General features: G+C 35.2%; 1 protein-coding gene across 3 annotated transcripts in view; it reads left to right on the top strand.

The window, feature by feature from the left end:
• LOC129062876 (alpha-aminoadipic semialdehyde synthase, mitochondrial) overlaps positions 1–14,278 on the top strand; it is a 70,482-nt gene extending 56,204 nt beyond the window's left edge. For all 3 annotated transcript variants that reach the window (XM_054563915.1, XM_054563914.1, XM_054563913.1), the window contains 5 exons: positions 2,934–3,029; positions 10,820–10,935; positions 11,580–11,668; positions 12,207–12,383; positions 13,829–14,278. In XM_054563915.1, the coding sequence (XP_054419890.1) occupies positions 2,934–3,029; positions 10,820–10,935; positions 11,580–11,668; positions 12,207–12,383; positions 13,829–13,947 (597 nt within the window). In that variant the 3' untranslated portion in view covers positions 13,948–14,278. The remainder of the gene's footprint in view (positions 1–2,933; positions 3,030–10,819; positions 10,936–11,579; positions 11,669–12,206; positions 12,384–13,828) is intronic.
• The last annotated feature ends 7,399 nt before the right edge of the window (positions 14,279–21,677 follow it).

The following is a 21,677-nucleotide window of genomic DNA, read 5'->3' as shown; positions in this document are numbered from 1 at the left end:
TACCGTGTCATTTTAAAGCACAATTCTGTCATGTAGGACGTTTCCTGTCCTCTTCCCTGTGTGAGGTGGACACCAGGAGTCAGGCAACGCTGGTGGTAGTAGGCACATGCGTGTGAAAGGGAATAACTGAGAAAGTTAATGCAAGAGCAGGGGTCATTTCCACGGTGCCAGCACATGAAGGCTGGCTTCTGGTTTGCCCCTCTCTCCATGTCAAACACCAGTTTATTCTTAAAGAGATGACAACCACTCTATTTCTTACTCTTTAAAGCCTCTATTGCATTTGTTGGCACCTAGCATTTACTCCCAGCATTTTTCCAGCATCTTTAGGTAGATTTTATGTACATATTTATTTTCTCCTGCAATAGATTTTAAGCATCTGGAGGCCAGGTATTTGTCCTGTCATGAATTCAAGTGAGATGCCTGTGCTAATCAACTGAGGAAACACGGTGTCCCATAAGCCTTCAGACATAATAGAAAATCTAGTCTGAATTGAAGCCAAGCCAGCCCCCGCTCTGGCACATTTCTTGATTCTGTTTCTTCAATTTTTTTTTCCCTGAAACTATAAGTCGTAACTCTTTTGAGGGGTGTGGTGCAAGAATTAGGACTTTTGTTATCTTTATGTACAGTCTTTTGCCAATTCTGAGTACCCAGAAACAGAAGATTTGAAGAGAATTAAGAATTGAACCAAGTGCTCAAGTGTATGGCTGAGAGCCACCCGACAGAATCCTGAACGATGATGTCACAGTGTTCATACCCATGAGGGCTACCATCCTGAGCAATGTCAGCAACCCTATCATAACCTGACTATTCTTTCCAGTATTACAGATGAGACACTATTATTCAAGTGTGACAAGGACAGCTTGGCTACTCTCCTGTACCTGCCTGTTACCTGATTGTTCTTGCAGACTCAGCTTGGGATCCTCACTCCGTCTCCATGACTGCCCTCCCCCACGGCTATGTGACTGTCCGCTTCTCTGGGCTCCCATGGCTCTGTGCTTACCTCTGTCATAGCACCTGTAACATTCCACTGCAGTGTAGTCAACAGTGGCCATGCAGCTTTGCTCACTATGTGCCAGCCATGTTTTTTTGTTTGACTTACCTGATTTTTCTACTGGCCTGCAGTTTCTTCATGGGTGCAGACTGCATTTTTCACGTCTGTGGCCTCAGTCCCTAGCACACGTCTGATACAAGGCAGCAGTTTGCTGAATGCTTATTAATGAGTGAATATATACAATAAATTCATTTTTAGAGGCTAGCGTAAAATATATTTCTCAGATTAAAAAAATAGCTCAGTAAAGTCTCAGTATTTGGTATTCTGGATGGAGGAATTGCTAGCAGTTATCAGATTCTAGAAGCAAGCTTGGGGTATCGCTTTTTTGTTTCTCCTCTTTGAAGTATATTTTCATTGGATTAGAGCAAATAAATGTGAGTTGTTTAATTAGTAACCTTTGAGCCATTTGAATCATACAACCTTTCAGTATGTGAAAATTACTGGCTGACCACACATTAAATGGTGAACTATCCTATGACTACAGTAACTCACATGTTAATAACTTTACTTCTTCTTAAAATAATTTTAGATTTCTTTCTTTCTCTTTTGGCTCCATCTTTTCCACCTCTCTTTCCCTTGCTCTGTCTCTGTAACTGCAGCAGATACAAAGCCCCTTATTTTGTTCCTCTCACACAATTTGCTTACAGGAGAACATACCCTTAAGGTCTTCAATCACTGCATCATCATTCAGAATCTATTCATCCAGTCATTTGTTCTCTTTCAGCTTACTGGAATGATGGATAATTGGGTGAGGGCACGGGAATAAAGGACACACACACACACACACACACACGCACACGCACACGCACACGCACACGCACGCATGCGCATGCGCGCTTTTTATACTTGCAGCCCAGCTGCTGAATAGACAATTACAATTTGTATCAAGTCCCATAATAGAGATAGGTACAGAATGGTACAGGAATACAGAGGAAAAGGAAGTGCCCACTCATACAGGGGGCTCAGTAGGTATGCTGAGCTGGATCCTACAGGAAAAAAAAACATTTCATTGGTGAGGAACAGTGGCCCCCGCATTCCAGGTACGGGGCAGTGTGCTCAGAGGCCCAGGTTTCTGGAAGAGCACAGCATGTTTGTGGAATGTGAGTGGTTAGATGGTGAGTCAGGCTTGGGGACGTATTGGGATGCATTTTATATAATATGACAAAGACTTCAGTCTTATCCTATGGACAAGGAAGAACTCATGACTAATTTTTATCAGAGTTATGAAATTTTAGAAAAATCTTTTGGATCTACCTTTTATTCCTGCTCTCTGCATGCATTAGAACAGTGGCTCTTAATCATTAGAATGGATTTTGTGCTTTTGGGGGCTATTCTTACAAGTTCCTGCTTCCGCTATCAGAAAGAACAACTGCTCTATTGAATGTTGTCTGCTGAACTGAAAGCGTGTAATGCAAAAGGAAACTTGCTGTTATGCTGCCAGAAAATACCACTCGATGAACCTAGAAGCAGAAGTAAAGACCCACGTTTTGCAAAGTCTTTTACATAAACCATTGCAATTGTTGTGACACTTGATTATTGATTTTGTTTTGAACTTGAAGGAGGTTTGATCCACACAAGCAATTCAAATAAGTCTTTCAGCCTGCTTTCTAAACAACTTGTAAAGATAGATCTTTCTTTCCAAAAAAAGAAAATACATTTTACTGAACAAAGAACACGTATGAATGACCCACGGACCTGGACAACAGTGTGGGGATTGACTGGGGAAGCGGGGTTTGGGGTGGGCAGAGGAGGGCAAAGGGGACAAAATTGGAACAACTGTAATAAAATAACAATAAAAATGATTTAGTTAAAAAAAGAAAAAACAAAAATTTCTTTTTTGAAGAGAAAATTATAATATACTGCTTAATAATTCTCATTCCAGGGATACGCCAAAGCTTTGAATGGATTTGTGAAATTGGGTCTTATAAACAGAGATGCATTTCCTGCCCTTCGACCTGAGGCCAAACCTCTCACCTGGGTGAGTGACTCCAGAATTATATGCTGTCTGCTGCTCTGAAGATACACTTTCTGACATGGTCAGCTTTGAATTTTGGTTTGGACAAGCAAAAGAACCCATTCTGTGGCTTATGTGCAAGAAGACATACCCCAGTCCCAACTCCCCTTTCCCTGTGCTCTGTGGGAGGATGGAGATAAGGAGGTTGGCTCCCCAGGCCTATTTCCTCAGCAGTTTCTACCACGTGATGGCTCTCTTGGTCCCAGAAATGGACTTGCTCTCGGCACTGGGCTCTGGGCTCTGCCACTGGCCTCAGTGGTGACCCAGTAAAAGGAGTCACGTTTGGGCCTCTTGAAACTGGTAATACAGGACAGCTGCTGGTGATATCGAAGAACTGGGCTCCTAACCCACAAATCCCATCTGTTATTTCATTTGGCCATTTGTAACCATGGGTAATTTGAGTTTTCAGTTTCTGAGTTTATCCCCATATCTCTGTTGTATTAATGTCCTAGAGGCTCAGGGTTGGAAGGGTCCTGGGAGGCTGGGAGCTAAATGTAAAGTAGAGCTTCCACTGTCCGCTAGGTACTAATTTGCTATTAGCTGGTTATCCAACTTAAATTAATGTGCCCATGGTCCAGCAGAAATGCCAGAAATTTATCACAGGGGGAAAAAAATCAGTGTTGCTAATTCCAACTCGTCTCCCAAAGAAACTTTGGCTTTCTTGCTAGTCGATTGCTTTATAATTCAGTTTTTTGTTTTCTGACTTTGCAATCCAAGTTTTACCTTCCATAAATGTACTTGTTAGAGAGAAGTGAAAAACGATCTATAGGGTGTATCTTGGGGTGAGGCAGCTGCATTTGGAAGGTTGGTACAAGGCTTCTTATGGCTGGTCCCAGGATCGTAGTAGTTACCATCTAGAGTAGCAGTTGGCAAACTTTTTTTTTTGAAGACCAGATTGAAAAGTCTAATATAGACTTTATGGGCCATTTAGTGTATGTCAGACTACTCAAGTCTGCCATAGACAAAATGTAAACAAATGAGCAAATTCCAGTAAAACTTATTATTTGCAAAACCAGGTGGTGAGCTGAATTTGACCTGTGAACCAGCTTAATTATCCTTAATTTAGCATAACTTTTTCCTTGGGAGCTTGGAAAAAGTCTTGTTTAGAAAGTAGAAAAAGCTATGACTGCTGTTTAACTTTTCTTCCTTTGGTATTTTTAAAAAATTCAATTTATTTGGATGACACTGGTCAATAGAGTTATATAGGTTTCAAGTGCATGTTCTATGATACGTGATCTGTATATTGCATTATGTGCCCACCACCCGGTCAAATCGTCTTCAATCACCATATATTTGGTCCCCTTTACCTTTTATTTTCCACCACCCCCTTTTCTCTGGTAACAACCATACTGTTGTCTGCATGTATGAGTTTCAGTTTTATATCCCACATATGAATGAAATCATATGGTTCTTAGCTTTTTTCTAAATTATTTTGCTTAGTATAATATTCTCAAGGTCCATCCATGTTGTCACAAATGGCAGTATTTCATCTTTCTTATGGCAGAGTAGTATTCCATTGTATACATTCACCGTATCTTATTAATCCAATACTCTATGGAGGACACTTTGGTGGTTTCCATGTTTTCGTCATTATGAAAAATGCTGCAATGAACATAGAAGTGCCTATATCTTTGCAAATACATATCTTCAAGTTTTTTTGTGTAGATCTGCAGAAGAAAGATTGCGGGGTCCTATGATAACTCTATTCTTAATTTTTTAAGGAACTGCTATATATTTTCCATGTTGGCTGTCCCAGTTTACATTCCTACCAGCAGTGAATGAGGGTTCTTATTTATCCACAACATCTCCTACACTTGTTATTATCTGTATTGTTGATGATAATCATTCTAAGTGTGAGGTGGTATCTCACTGTATTTCCTTATTTGCTAGCAAATTTGATTTGCATTTCCATATTAGCTAGAAAGTTGAACATTTTTTCCATATATTTGTTGGCTGTTTGTATGTCCTTTTGGGAGAGGTGCCTTGTTCAGGTCCTCTGCCCATTTTTTAATTGGATTGTGTGTTTGGTGTCAAGTTTTATGAGTTCTTTATTTTGGATATTAACCCCTTGTTGGAGCTATTGTTTGCAAATATCATCTCCCATTTGACTGATTGCATTTTTGTTTTGTTGGTGGTTTCTTTTGCTGTGCAGAAGCTTTTTATTTAATATAGTTCCATTCATTTATTTTTGCCATTACTTCCCTTGCCTTTGGGGTCAAATTCATAAAATGTTCTCTACAACCAAGGTTTATATGTTTAGTACTGATTTTTTCTATGTAATTTATTGTTTCAGGTCTTATATTTAGGTATTTGATCCATTTTGAATTAATTTTTATACACAGGGACAAACTATAATCTTGTTTCATTCTGTTGCATGTGGCTTTACAATTTTCCCAGCACTATTTATTGAAGAGGCTTCCTTATCTCCATTGTAAGTTTTTGGATCCTTCGTCAAAAATTATTTTCACATATACCTATGGTTTTATTTCTTGGCTCCCAATTAGGTTCCATTGGTCAGTCTGTCTGCTTTTCTGCCAATTCCATGCTGTTTTGATTATTGTAGCTCTGTAGTATAATCTGCAGTCAGGTCGTAGGATATCTTCGGCTTCCTTCTTTTTTTTTTCTCTTAGGATTGCTTTGGCTATTTGGGATAATTTATGGTTCCATATAAATCTGATGACTTTTTTTTCTATTTTTTTAAAAAAGAAGACATTGGGATTTTGATGGCAATTGCATTTAATCTGTATATTGCTTTGGATATTACAGCTATTTTAACTATGTTGATTCATCCAAATCATGGACACAAAATATCTTTCCTTTTCATTTTGTCTTTCTAAATGTTTTTTTAAGAATGCTTTGTAGTTTTCAGTATAGGGGTCCTTCACATCTTTAGTTAAGTTTATTGTTAGGTATTTTATTCTTATGGTTACAATTGCAAAAGTAATTTTTTTTTATTTCTCTTTCAGAAGTTTCATTATTAGTATATAGGAAAGTAGTAGATTTTGTACATTGATTTTGTATCCTGCAAGTTTACTGTGTTTGTTTCTAATAGTTTTTTTTTTTTTTTGGAGTCTTTAGGGTTTTCTGTGTACAGAATCATGTAGTATGCTAAAAGTAACACTTTTACTCCCTCCATCTGAATTTGGATGATTTTTATTTGTTTTTATTGCCTTATTGCTCTGGCTAGGACTTCGAGAACTATGTTGAAGAAAAGTGATGAGAACAGTCATCCTTGTCTTCTTCCTGATTTTAGAGGAAAAACTTTCAGTTTTTACCATTGAGTATGATATTGGCTGAAGATTTGTCATATATGACCTTTATTATGTTGAAGTTTTTTCCTTCCATGCCCATTTTATTGGGTGTTTTAATCATAAATAAGTGTTGTACCTTATCACATGCTCCTTCTGCATCTATTGATAAGATCATATGATTTTAACTTTTGTTTTGTTAATATGGTGTATTACATTGATTGATTTACATATGTTGAACCATCTCATGCCTCTGGAATGAACCCCACTTGATCATAATGTATTATTTTTTAATGTATTGTATTCAATTAGCTAGTATTTTCTTTAAGATTTTTGCATCTGTATTCAAAAGAATTACTGAACTGTAGTTTTCTTTCTTTTTCGTTTTTGTTCTCTTTGCCAGGTTTTGCTATTAAGGTTATGCTGGTCTCATAAAATGTGTTAGGAAGTATTGCCTCTTCTTCAATATTTTGCAAGAATTTGAGAAGGATAGGTTTTTAATATTCTTTTAATGTTTCATAGGATTCATTGGTGAAGCCACCTGGTCCTGAGCTTTTATTTTTGGAAGGTTTTTGATGGTTGTTTCAATTTCTTTACTATTTACTGCTCTATTTAGATTTCTCAATTCTTCATGATTCAGTCTAGGAAATTTATATATTTTTAGGAACTTATTCAATTTTTGTAGGTTGAATTTGGTCACGTATAGTCATTTATAATGTTTTAGTTTAATCCTTTGTGTATGTGTGATGTCCTCTTTCATTTGTTTTTGCGTACGATTATTGTTTTCTTTTTTCTTTAGTGAGTCTAGCCAGAGGTCTGTAAATTTTATTAACCTTTTAATCTTTTCAAAGAACCAGCTCATTGTTGTATTGATTTACTGTATAGTCTTTTTGTTTTCTATTTTATTCTATTATATACTTAAATAATAAATTAATTTTTCTGAATTCCTTTCTTCTGCTTACTTTGAGTTGTTTTTGTTCTTCTTTTTCCAGTTCTTTAAGATGTAATGTTAGGTTGTTTACTTGGGATTTCTCTTGTTTCTTGAGGTAAGCTTGTAATGATATAAACTTCCTTCCTATTACTGCATTTTCTGCATTTCAGACATTAAGATATGTTTACTGACATTCTCATTTGTCTCTATATATCTTTTGAGCTCACTTTTTATTTATTTTTGATCCATCATTTTTTAGTAGTATGTTGTTTAATCTTCACATATTTATGGGTTTATTTACATGCTTTTTGCAGTTTTTTAAAAAATATTAAAGCATGTGGTCAGAGAATATGCTTGGTATATTTTCAATTTTCATGAATTTATTGAAGCTACTTTTGTGACCTAACACATGATCAATCCTTGAGAATGTTGCATGTTCACTGGAGAAGAATATATAATCTGATATTCTGGGATAAAATGTTCTGTCAAAGCCAATTATATCTATTTGTTCTAGTGTGTGATTTAAGGCTAATATTTATTTACTGATTTTCTGTTTGAATGATCTGTCTAGAGCTGTCAATGGAATATTGAGGTCCCCAACTGTCATTGTGTTCTTATCTTTATCTGTCTTTAGTTCTGTTAGTAGTCGCTTTGTATATTTTGGTGCTTCCTGATTGGGATTGGGAGCATATGTATGAAGTGTTATGTCTTCTTGATGTAGTGTCCTTTTTATCATTATAAAATGTTCATCTTTGTCTCGTTACCTTTATCTTGAAATCAATTTTGTCAGATATAAGTATGACCACTCTATTTTCTGTGGATGTTATGTGCTGGAGAATCACTTTCCACCCTTTCTCTTTGAGCCTAACTTTGTCTTTGCAGTTAAGTTGTATCTTCTGAAGGCAGAATATGTTTGGGTTTTGTTTTTTGCTCCATTTCCCTGCTTTGTGTCTCTTTATTGGTGACTTCAGTCCATTTACATTTTGGGTAATTTCTGATGTGTGAGGATTTCCTATAGCCATTTTATCTTTTGTTTTCTGGTAGCTCTGTGCCTCAGTTGATTCTTTCCCTTTGTGTTTCTGTCTGTTGTTTTTGTTTGATGGTCTTGCATACTTCTTTCCTCTTTTTTAAAGCAATGTGTCTCACTTTTGGGTTTTTGTGTGGTTACCATTAGGTGTGTGAAAAAGAAAGTTGCACAGATACAGTAGTTTTTTTTTTTCTTTTCTTTTCAATTCATCTGATCTCCATCCTCTTTGCAAATTCAGACTTTTACCCATTCCTGTTTTGTTTTTGTCACACATTATCCCTTTTTGTACTGTTTGTTGTTGATCTTACTTGTATTTTTGTTACCTTTTGTTCTTTGTTTTAGGGAGAAAAACCTAGTATTTCCCACAATGGAGGTCTTCTGGTGATAAATTCCCTCAGCTTCAGTACACTGAGAAAAGTCTTTCTTTCTCCTTCATATCTAAAGGATAATTTTGTTGGATATATTATTCTTGGATGGTAATTTCTCTCTTTCAGCAATTTGGATATTTGGTTCTACTCCTTTCTTGCTTGTAGAGTTTCTGCTGAAAGGTGATAACATAATGGGCTTTCCTTTATAAGTTACTTTCTTCTTTTCCCTGGCTGCCTTGAGAATTCTATCTTTTTCATTAATTATTTTACAGTTTAATGCAATGTGACTTGGAGAGGACCTCTTTGGATTAAGGTAACTAGGTGTTCTATTTTTTTCTTGGATTAGAAGATCTATCTCTTTCCATAAGTTTGGGAAGGTCTCATCACCTATTTGTTTGAATAAGCCCTTCATCCCTTCTACCTCTCTTCATTTTCTGGTATGCCTATTATTCTTATATTGTGTTTTCTGATGGAATGAAACAGTTATTGTAGAGCACTTTCATTTTTTTAATGCTCAGGTCTCTCTGTTCTTCCCTCTGCATCATTTCTAGGTTTCTATCTTTGATATCATTAATTATTTCTTCCACCTATTTCCTATGCTTGCTAGTTGATTCTTGACCTCTTTTATTGAGTTATCTCCAGAATTCCTTTTTGTTTATTTTTAAAGTTTCAATCAATTTGGTAAAGTACTTGTACTGTTCATTTATTTTTTTCTGAATCAATTAAATTGCCTGTCTGTATTCTGTCAAATATCACTATTTTCAGAACTGTAATCTCAAATTCTGTCATGTATATCACATATTTGTAGGTTTTTAGGTATGTTTTCTGGAGATTCATTTTTCTTTTTTAGCTGCCTCACTACCTTGGCTATTCTTGGTATTCTACGGGTTCCTTCTCTGCCTAGGCATCTATGTATAAGTGGCACCTTCTCTTGCAGATTAATACAAAGAGGTCTTTCTATACTTTTTCAGTAGGTGGTACTGAATCACAAGATTTTTATCTCTGTCAATTCCCAGTGCACTCTTGTAGCCAGATGCTGCCATCAGTGTAGCTGCAATGTAAATGTGGTTTGGGCTGGGGAAACTGGCCAGCTTCCTTGTTTTTTTTTTTGTTTGTTTTTTTGCCCTCTCAGTAATGGTGACCTTGGACCTCTTGGGGTCCCCAGGTGCCCCAACCCTGAAACTGTTCAGAGATTGCACCCTTTCCTCACAGAAAAATATGATCCTGTAGTACAATTTCTCAGGTTGGCAGATAATTGCTCACAACCGGACACCAAGGGGGAAGGGAGGCAAGCTCTGAGAGGCTACTGGAGTGGAAGGGCTTAGTGGCTTTGTTTCTTTCCCTGGGATGCTGACCACCTGACACATGCAATTCTGTGCTGTGTCTTTGCTTAAGTCTCTCGGCTCAGCTGCAGCTTATGCTGCTGGCACCTGTGGGAATGCCAACCACATCTCTTTTCTCCTCCCAGCAGCAGGGAGTGCTAGCCACAACCAAATTTCTTCCCTGGCTATAAGGCTGTGTCCATGGATCATCTTAATCCTTCTCCTTTCTCGCCTCCCCTTTTCATTCTCACTTGCTTGTTTTTAGATGTTTCAATGTCCAGATGTCTCAGATGTGTTTATGGGTTGAACAGAGAATCTTTTGATTACCTCTGTTCAAATTGTTGAAGCTTCAAGAGGAGAGATCAAGGGGATCTCTCATGCTGCCATTCCTCTGATGTGACTCCTAAGTTTTCCCTTTGAGATTTTATTATCTGCAAGGCCTTTCTTATCTCTTGAACCTACAAAAGAACCTCTGCTTGCTACCAGTAAACACAGCCATCAGCCCCTTCTACTTTATCCTGGCCCAAATAGACTATTGGAGAGTGAAGGAGGATGGGTGAAAAAGTGATACAGAGCAAAGACAGAAAGTGTGATGTTAATAAGATATCATCTGTTTAGTATTGATTTAATGTTATGGCCCATTTTTATTGCTGAAATATTATTCTGGAATATTATGCATTTATTGATGTGTAAATGTGCAGACACATTTGTATGCATATGTATGTGTTATAATTTATCATTTTCTAATTCAATTAGAGGTCCAATTTGAAGTCCAATGTCTGAATAAAATACTTTCTCAACTTATTTATTTTATTAGCAACTTAAAATTTTTATTTTTATTTTTATTTTTCTAACTAGAAAGAGCTCCTTTGTAATCTAGTTGGAATTTCACCTTCTTCCAAGCATGATGTACTTAAGGAAGCTATCTTTAAGAAACTAGGAGGAGATAGTACCCAGCTGGAGGCTGCTGAACGGTAGGTGCCCACGAATCAACCTAGAGCAAAATATTGGATCAATGGTTATTTGGTCCTTTTTCATCAAAGAAAGGTTAAAATAGAACCAAACATTTTACGTTGTCTTTGATTAATTTGCTGGTAAGGTGTTGGCCTGTTGTAGAGAGATTATTATCTGCAATGTTCATGTGGGGATGGAACAGGGAAATTCAATGGCAATTATAATCTGGGAAATACTTGAGACACTTTACTGCTCAAGTCCCAAGAGAGGTGTTTTTCTTTTCCTCCCATAGGACATTCAAAGAGTCTTTTTTCCAACTATTTTAAAATACTCACTCACATGACTGTGGCACATTTTTCTGGTATTCTTAATGTGGGAGAACTAACCTGCAGGTTAATCTCATAAAAAGCTTGGAATACTATGGATTTCCAATGTGTCAGTTCTGCTCCAGATAATACTTTCTCAGAGAATCTGGGGATGATTTTATAGGTGAAAACATTACTATTGCTATTATTATTTTACAATTGAGGAGAGTCCTATAACTTGAACTATCATTTTGTTATTGTGCCCTTGAAGAGTAAATCCAAGGAGTGTGCCCTTCTGCTTCCCAAGTGAGAACATGTACAGGACTTGAACTAATGCAGTCATCTCTTGTGCTTTTCAGGTTGGGATTACTTGGGGATGAACAAGTCCCTCGGGCAGAGTCTGTGGTGGATGCCCTTTCCAAGTATTTGGCCATGAAACTCTCCTATGGTAGGATGTGGGCTATTAACAAAACATCCCAGAAGAAAACACATAAGATGTTGTCAATACAACTAGAAAATTAGATTGGAGGGCTGGAGCCAATCAGTAGAAATGGGGAAGTACAATATGAGGGAAAGAACATTTGGTTATTTTTCCAGAGGGAAGAATGAAAGAACTATTAAGTAAGAGTGAACTTGGGATATGGGAAAGGAAAAAAAAAATTGTTAGTTTTACTCTTAATATTTTGCTTATTAGGAAAAACTGAAGGAGCAGTTTTGAGAGAAATGGGATGGCCTCTACAGCAGTGCCCTCATGAGTATGGCCAGGATGTTCAGATAGCAACCTGGATAGAAGAAGTGATTGGAGTTGTAATTCCTTGAGTTTTTCAGTTGGTCTTTGAGCTAAAAAGCAGTATAGATCATTGTGTAAGGGCCACATACAATGGAAGGGAAATTTGTGGGAGCAGAAATGCAGTAGCAGGAGATGAAATATGATGTTGGAGTTGTAATGATGATGACACTTTAAAACATCTGTTTATTTTTTTAAGGTCCTGGAGAGAAAGATATGATTGTGATGAGAGACAGCTTTGGAATCAGACATCCTTCTGGACATTTAGAAAAGAAAACTATTGATCTTGTGGTGTATGGAGATGTGAATGGCTTTTCAGCCATGGCTAAAACTGTGGGGCTACCCACTGCTATGGCAGCCAAAATGTTGCTTGATGGTAAGTTCTTTTGTCTTATCATATCCAAGTCATTGAGTGCCTGGACATCAAATAATTATTCTTGAGTGAGGCAGTGGCATTCACTAAATATGAGCCATCTCTGCAGGAGTTGGGGGAGGTAGAAGAGGGAATGTGGGGGTAAATGGTGGTGGAAAGTGACTTGAACACACAATACAATATATAGATGATATACTATAGAATTGCACACCTGAAACCTATATAATTTTATTAATCAATGCTATCCCAGTAAATTTAATAAGAAAGAAAAACAAATAAATAAATAAAAGTGAGCCATTTCAGAAGACCAAGGTGCTGAATGACTTGGAGGTCACTCTGTGGTGAATAAAAATCATGGTCTTTAGAGTTAGAACTGCTTTGTGTCCCAGCTCAGTCCTTGTGACTGAGTAACGAGGTACAAGCCACTCAGCATCTCTGAGCCAGAGTTGCCCCATTTTTAAATTGGGAATTGTCATCTCTAATTCATAGGGTTGTTGTGACACTGAAGTGAAATAAGACATAAAGCTCCTGCCACATAGATGTTAACTCCTTTTCTTTCACTGCTTATTCATATTTTGGCGGTGGTAACACTGAAATAACAGAGGGTATTCACTTCCAAATCTTCAAAAATGGAGACCATGTTTTATTTTATTTTTATTTTTTCCTGGAACATATTCTTTTTTTTTTGAGACCATGTTTTTATTAATCTTCATATCTCAGTATATTATCAGTACTCAATAAATATTTTAAACAAAATGAATTAAAAGTTTTGCTCTTCACTCTTCCCTTATTATTACATACATGTTCAAACAAGCATTACCTCTGAGTATAATACCCCATTTAGTCCTTGTGAAAGTGTGAAAAGAGTTGAAAACATCCAAGCATATTAATGTCATATAATGAGTAAACATATCTACTTATCAGCTAATATCAAATTAAACCATGTGCTTAGTTATTGAGAAACCAGAGTGATGAGGTGACGTGTGATGAGGTTTTAATAGCATTTAAGGAACATGTCCAGACTTACTGCTTCAGTGATCCTAGCAGGTATTTGTGCCCAAAAAACCAGGTGTGTTTTAATTCATTCTGTTGGTCTAATGCTTTTAAATAAAATGACATCAGCAAAAAAGCAGATCAGTTTGATTTACTTTACTTTCTTAATATATTTTATTCTCTAATTATCTTAACAGGAGTTAATGTAGTTAAGTGTAAAAATTGTGACCCTGTCCCTAAAGCCAGATTTTTTTCACAATATAAAATGAACCCACCTTTTTTTTTGCAGAATATTAAGTAATAATTTAGCAAGGGAAATTAAACAGCTATTTTAAAAATGGTTAGGCCTCCAACAATGTATTAACTCTAAGTTTAATGCTATATGGAGACTTGCTGTAGAAATGAACCTTTAATACCACCTTTACAATGGCAACTAAAAATTTATTTTCTTTCAGGTGAAATTCAAGCTAAAGGCCTGATGGGACCTTTTTCAAAGGAGATCTATGGACCAATATTGGAGCGAATTAAAGCAGAAGGCATTATTTATACAACACAGAGCACAATCAAAACTTAATTAAGAATTTTATTTTATTTTTATCTTCCTATACAACACAGTTGTGAACATTTGTGCCACAAACATATTTGCTACTGTGCCATTTTAAAATATAAAACATATATTTTGATTAAGTCACTATAAGGGTGTTTTGAAAGATAAATCCCTTTTTTTCATGTGAAATATTTGGAACAGGATATGCCAGTAATTACAAGAGAACTTTAATAATTCTATCATGTATTTTTTCATGTGTACTTAAAAATGATAATGATTGTGCTATTTGTTAATTTATTGTGCAACTGTTTTCTTACAAGGATATATTTTCCTATATTCAGCAGATGAAGTTCCATCTTTTTAGATAGAAAATATTTTCTCAACACCACAGGAATACAAAGGATAATAAGAGACTACTACAATTATATGCCAACAAATTGAAAAACGTAGAGGAAATGGACAAATATTTAAAACCATACACCCAAGACTGAATAATGAAGAAATAGAAAATCTGAATAGACTGATTTCAAGTAATAAAATTGAATCAATAATTTAAAAACTTCCTGAAAGGAGGGGGTGGGGCGGGGAAAGGAAGGGAAGGGGAAAGTCAAGGAACATATAGCAAGGACTCATGGACAAAACCAAAGGGGAAGAGCTGAGGGAGGGAAGGAGGGAGGGGGCAAGGGAAAGTGGTGGGGGGGAGGCAGAGACAAATGTATTTGAAAAAATAAATTAAAATAAAATAAAATAAATAAATAAAAAAAATAAAAACTTCCTGAAGACAAAGTCCAGGACCAGATAGCTTTCCAAGTGAATTCTGCCAAAAATTTAAGAGTTAACACCAATTTAAGAGTTAACACCAGTAGACATATTCCTAGTCAACTGATTCTTGAAAAGGGTGCTAATACAATTTACTAGATGAAAATAGTCTTTTCCTCAAAGAGTGCTGGAACAACTGAATATTCACATGTGGAGGAATGAAGTGGGCCCTTACCTCGTAGCACATATAAAAATTAAAGTGGACCAAAGGCTTAAATATAAGAGCAAACACTTTAAACTTTTGGGAAAAATCAGAGGTGTAAAACTTTATGACCTTGTGTTTATGGCAATGGATTCTTAAATAAATGGCACCAAAACACAAACAACAAAAGAAAAACAATAGATAAATTGGACACCATCAGAATTAAAAACTTTTGTGCTTCCAAGGATACCATCAAATAAACAAAAAGACAACCCACAGAATGAGAGAAAATTTTGCAAATCATATATCAGGTAAGGTAAGAATTTGTATTTAAAATATAGAAAGAACTACTTTAACCCAATAAAAAGAGGAAGATCCCAATGTAAAGAAATGAACAAAGGATCTGAAGTGACAGTTCTCCAAAGAAGATAAACAAAAAGCTAGTAAGCACATAAAATGATACTCAACCTCATTAGCTCTCAGAGAAATGCAAATCAAACAATGAGATACCACTTCATATTCACCAAGATAGTTATAATAAAAAAGATAATAACATGCTGATGAATATGTAGAAAAATCAGAACCTTCATAGACTGCTGGTAGGGATGTAAAATGATATAGCTGCTTGGGAAAACAGTTTAGCAAAAAGGCTAAACATAGTTACCATATGACCCAGCAATTCCACTATTAGGTACATATCCAAGATAAATGAAAGCTTATGTTTATGCAAAAACGTATACACAAATGTTTATAGCATATTCATATTAGCCAAAAATGAAAACAGTCCAAATGTTGGCCAACTAATAAATCCACAAACAAAATGAAGCATATTCATATGATAGAATATCATTTGGCAATGAAAATATGAAGTAATAATACAGGCTACAACATGGATGAACCTTGAAAACATTATGCTAAGTGAAAGAAGCCAGACAGAAAAGGCCACATGTATTATTTCATTTATATAAAATTTCCAGAATAGTCAAGTCTATGTAGAGAAACTAGATTAGCAGTGGCTTAGGGCTATGGGCTTATGGGGTGAATTGGAGTGACTTGCAATGGGTTACGTCCCTTTTGGGGTGATGGAAATAGTGCATAGTTGATTGTGATAATGGTGGGACATTTCTGAATATACTAAAAAAAAAAATCACTGAATTGTATACCTTGGATGTGTAAATTGCATGGGATGCAAATTAAGTTGTTACAAAAGAGAATCAATTACAAATAAATTTTTTTTGCCCCTTTGGAAAAAATATTATATATAACCAATTATAAAAATTAAAAAATGACAAATGTATTTGAAAAAATAAATAATCTGAAAGAAATAAAAATGTTATATATATAAATTAAACACCTGTTTAACTTTCATGGGCTGTGCTCATTACCCTGGTATATGAAACTAATTCTTTTCTCTTATTGAATTTATTGGAGTGATATTGGTTAATAAAACCTACAGGTTTTAAGTGTGCAATGCAATGACACATGATCTGCATACTGAATCCTGCACTCACTGCCCAAAGTAAAGTCTCTTTCAGTCCCTACTTATCTCTCCTATGCTCTCTACCACTTCTTCCCACTTCTTATTCCTCTGGCAATTTCCACACTGTTGTCTGTGTCTATGTTATTATTATTGTTTTTCTTTAATCTCTTCAACTTTTGCATCCAGCCCCTCAACCTCCTTCCCCTCTGACAGCTGCCAGTCTGTTTTATGTATCTATGCTTCTGTTTTGATTTTGTTAGAATATTTGGTTCATTGGACTCCACGTATAAGTGAAATCATAAATTATTTGCCTTTCTCTGACTGGGTTAATTCACTTGGCATAATACTCTCCAGGTCCATCTTTACTGTCACACAAGGTAAGATTTTCTTCTTTTTTATGGCTGAGTAGTATCACACTGCGTAAATGTACCACAGCATTTTTATCCACTCATCTACTGATGGACTCTTGAGAAGCTTCCAAATCTTGGTTTTTGTAAATAATACTGCAATGAACATAGGAGTGTATATATTCCTTTGAATTAGTGTTTCACTTTTCTTTGGCTATATTCTCAGAAGTGGAATCACTGGGTCATAAGGCAGTTTTACTTTTAATTTCTTGAGGAAAGTCCATATTGTTTTCCGCCGTGACTGCACCAGTGTAATGCCACCAACAGTTGCACAAGGGTTCCCTTTTCTCTAAATACTTGACAGAGCCTGTTGTTTGTTGATTTACTGATGATAGCCATTCTGACAGGTGCAACGTGATATCTCATTGTGGTTGTAATTTGCATTTCTCTGATGATTAGTGACATTGAGCATCTTTTCATATGTCTATTTTCCATCTGTATATTCCCTTTGGAGAAGGGTCTATTCAGGTCCTTTGCCCATTTTTAAATTGGATTCTGTGTCTTGGTGTTGAGTTGTTTAAGTTCCTTATATATTTTGGAAATTAACCCTTTATCAGGTACATCACTGCAAATATGTCCTCCCATTCATTTAGTTTGTCTTTTCATTTTGTTGATGGGTTTTTTTGTTGTGCAAAAAGTTTTTAGTTTGATTGAGTCCCATTTGTTTATTTTTTTCTTTTGTTTCCCTTCCTTAAAAAAGACATATCACAAAACATATTGCTAGGAGAAATGTCTGAGATTTTACTGCCTTTGTTTTCCTCCAGGATTTTTATGGTTTTGTGACTTACATTTAAATCTTGAATCTATTTTGAGTTTATTCTTATGTGTCATGTAAGGAGGTGGCCTATTTTTTTTGGTTTTTTCTTTTGTATGCATCTGTCCAATTTTCCCAACACCGTTTATTAAATAGATTGTTTTTACCCCATTTTATATTCTTGGCTCCTTTATCAAATGTTAAGTGACTATAAAGATGTGGGTTTATTTCTGGGCTCCCTATTCTATTCTATTGATTTATGTGCCTATATGCTAGCACTATGCTATTTTGATTACTATGGCATTTTAATATATTTTGATGTCAGTTAGTGTGATACCTCCAACTTTGTTCTACTTTCTCAAGATTGCTGGGGCTCTTTAGGGTCTTTTGTGATTTTGTATATATTTTAGAATATTTGTTTTAGTTCTGTGAGATGTGCCATTGGTATTTTAATAGGAATTGCTTTGAATCTATAGATTTCTTTGGGCAGTATGGACATTTTAATGATATTAGTTCTTCCTATCCATTAACATGGTATATGTTTCCACTTATTTGTTCCTCAGTTTCTTTCTTTAGTAGTATGTGATTTTTGGGGTATAGGTCTTTTACTTTCTTGATTATATTTATTCCAAAGTACCTTATTTATTTTTTTGCAATAGTTAATGGGATTGCTTTCTTAATTTTTCTTTATGGTAGTTCATTATTGATGTATAAAAATGCCACCAATTTCTGAATATTAATTTTGTATCCTGCTACTTTACTGAGTCCAATTAGCAGTTCTAGTAGCTTTTTGTTGGAGTCTTTAGAATTTTCTTGTGCAGTATCACATAATCTGCAAGTAATATTTTATTTCCTCCTTTCCAGTTTGGATGCCTTTTACTTCTCTTGTCTGATCACTGCAGCTAGGACATCCAGTACTACAATGAATAACGGTGGTGAAAGCGGACATCCCTGTCTTGTTCCTGATTTAGGGGAAACACTTTTAGTTTTTTGTCCATTGAGTATGATGCTGGCTGTGGGTTTGTCATGTATTGCCTTTAGTGTGTTGAGGTATGTTCCCTCTATTACCACTTTGCTGAGAGTAATTTTCATAAATGGGTGCTGGTGAAATTAATTCTACTCATGAAATAAGCTACTATTATATGTGGAGTACACGGTGGTTGAGAAAGCATCTATACTCTATGAAAAGGATCAAAGTTGATTAAAGCCTGGCCCTACCTGTCACACATATATATAGAGAGAGATTATTAATCTATTAATAAGTGAAAGCATTTCTTTTATGGAAGTTATTTATCACAACATTGCATTTTACATAATCAATTTGGAAATACAGCTTGATTCCACCCTCAATCTTGGGTGGAGTGTTTTGCTGGAATGGGAACTAGGGAACTAGCTCCTTGGGTAGATGTGGGAACCTGTTGAGATCTTGATATAATTAACTGGTTTGGGCTTTATGATAACAGTGTTTTAAGAGCTGGTTTATAGTCGGTGCTAGAAAAGGAAATGTCAGTAAACTTGAGTAAAGACAGATATAATCAATCACTATACTGGCTTTCAGTACCAGGTTTTCCAGCAGAAATTTCAATAATAAAGATGGTATTGGTGGAATCTGGGGATGAATGGATAAGTTATGGTTATAAGCATAGAACTCTATCAGGGGTCAGGAAACTTATATAGTAAATATTTTAGGCTCTGAAGGCCAGGGGGTAAAACAACTGCTTATTTCTGCCTTTGTAGTATGAAAGCAGCCAATAATGGTACATAAATGAGTGAACATGACTGTGTTCCCTTAAAATTTTATTTTTAAGAATAGGTGATGGCCAGACTTGTTCCTGCATCATAATTTGTAAACCCTGATCTAACCATTTTTGTAGACTTAATGTCCACATCTTCCAGATCTTTGCACCTTTTTTGGCCTCTTTCAGATAATATCAATTTTCTATTTCCCAGTTGTCTTTGTACTACACCCTTGAGATAGTATACCTTGGCCTCTGAGAAGCAGTGTGATTCGTTATGTAAAATACACTGTTTTCTCCTACATAAAATGTGGATAACTAACAGGATGATTTTAAAGGTTAATGAGATAATGTAGCGAAAGCCTGATATGTAGTAGATGTTTGAAAACATTAGTGCTCTCTCTCCAGCAATAACATTTTTCCCCTGAAGTTTATGTTAAAGGTAATGAGGTTTTAACTTTCAGGTTTTTTTTCAGTATTTTGCGTATCTTTGGAGGACTCCCCAAACATTCATACTGCTCAAATGAGCCATGGATATATCTACTCCACAAGAAGAATCTTGAAGTGGTCGTAGAGTAGAATGGACCAAAGTAATAATGTGACCATGATTCTGATATCACAGAGGAGAAAATGTGTCATAGAAAGTTAAATGACCTACCTAAAGTGACAAGAGTTAATTTGATGTTTGACCATTATTTGGAGACTCAAAATACTTGATAAAATTTAGGAAGCACTCTGATTTATAAAACTTCTTTTACGTGGGTTACTAGGGCTACAACAAACCCATATGGTACCTTTCTGAGAATTAGAGAATGGCACTCTTTTTCAAGATGCTTCTATCTGTCAAAAAACTATCATCAAATATATAATTTTTTCAAAACAACACTTTACCACTGTATTGAAAAATTGGCATTATAAATATTAATCATACTAAATACATCAGAATAAATATTCAATGTCTGTGATGGGATTAGCTTTCTCTTAAATGTAGTGCACAATTTGCACAAATTATCTAATCTGTTTTATAGATTAACTTTCTTTACAATGATTGACATTTGTTGATTGTTTGCATTGGAAGTACATTTACCAGATCCAAATTCCATGGAAAAGGATCCAATGAGAAAAAGCTTTCTGTTTTGGAGCAATACTTGTTAGTCATTGACAGCTAATCTTATAACTTCCTATTTTTAATTTTCTTTTTTGTACTAGCACTCATTGCTTTTTTTAAAATTTTATTTTAAAATCATGTTTATTCTATAACAATTGTCTCAATTTTTACCCCATTGCCCTCCTCCACCCATCCCACCCCACGCCCTGCTCCCACAGTCAATTCCCACTCTGTTGTCCATGTCCATGGGTCATTCATACATGTTCTTTGTCTAGTCCCTTCTCCTACTTTCCACCATTGTCCTCCTTCCCCATCCCTTCTGGTCACTTTCAGTCTGCTCCATATTTCCATGCCTGTGTTTTATTTCATTCATTAGTTTATTTTGTTGAATAGAGTCCACTTATAGGTGAGATCCTATGGTATTAGTCTTTCACCCACTGGCTTATTTCCCTTAGCATAATATTCTCCAGTTCCATCCATGTTGTCGCAAAAGCTAGTAATTCCTTCCTTCTTTTTTTTTTTAAATGGAGATTGATTTTATTTATTTATTTTTTTAAATGTCAAGATCCATGATAAAATAGTAAAACATTTAAATCCATTATAAAATCTCAGCAATCATGACACCTGCACAGAAATAATCAATTAGGTCAATGAAATAAAATGAGCATTCTAAAAACAAACATATACATCTTTCTAACAAACTAATATATGATTAAACTGATATTTCAAATCAACAGGGGAAATAAGGCTTATTCAACATATAAGTGCATGGACCACTATTACTTGAAATAAAACAAACATAGAGCCCTATTTCACACATTATACAACAAATATTCAGGTGAGTTAAAAATCAATATGTAAAATCTACGGAGTTTGAGGAGAAAACACAAAAGAATATTTCTCTTACCCTGAAGTAACATATTCAAACCCAGAACCTATAAAGTAAAATATTGACAATATGACTCTATTAAACATTTAAGACTATACAGTAATATTCATGTAAAAAAAGTTAAAGAACAAGTAATAGAATAGGAAAATATTTGCAACACATCTATAAAAGGGTTATTTGTTTTTGTTTTTTTTTTAGGGAAAAAAATTCTACAAACATTTAATCAAAAAATGGATAAAGAATACCAAAAAGTCATTTAAAGCTTTAAAAAAAATAGAAACAGGCAAGAAATATACAAAAATAGGCTTAGTTTCAAGAAATAATAAAATAACAATTAAAATAACACATCTTTATCACATTCAGATTGATAAGTATTAAAAATATTGGTAATATCAAGTATTGGTGACTGTGAAAGGAACTGG

This window comes from Pteronotus mesoamericanus, unplaced genomic scaffold (assembly GCF_021234165.1).
Source record: "Pteronotus mesoamericanus isolate MK-2021 breed Mesoamerican mustached bat unplaced genomic scaffold, CSHL_Meso_final scaffold_85, whole genome shotgun sequence".
NCBI classification, from domain to species: domain Eukaryota; kingdom Metazoa; phylum Chordata; class Mammalia; order Chiroptera; family Mormoopidae; genus Pteronotus; species Pteronotus mesoamericanus.
The sequence above is the reverse complement of the archived record's forward strand: the minus strand, read 5'-3'. Positions and strand labels throughout refer to the sequence as shown.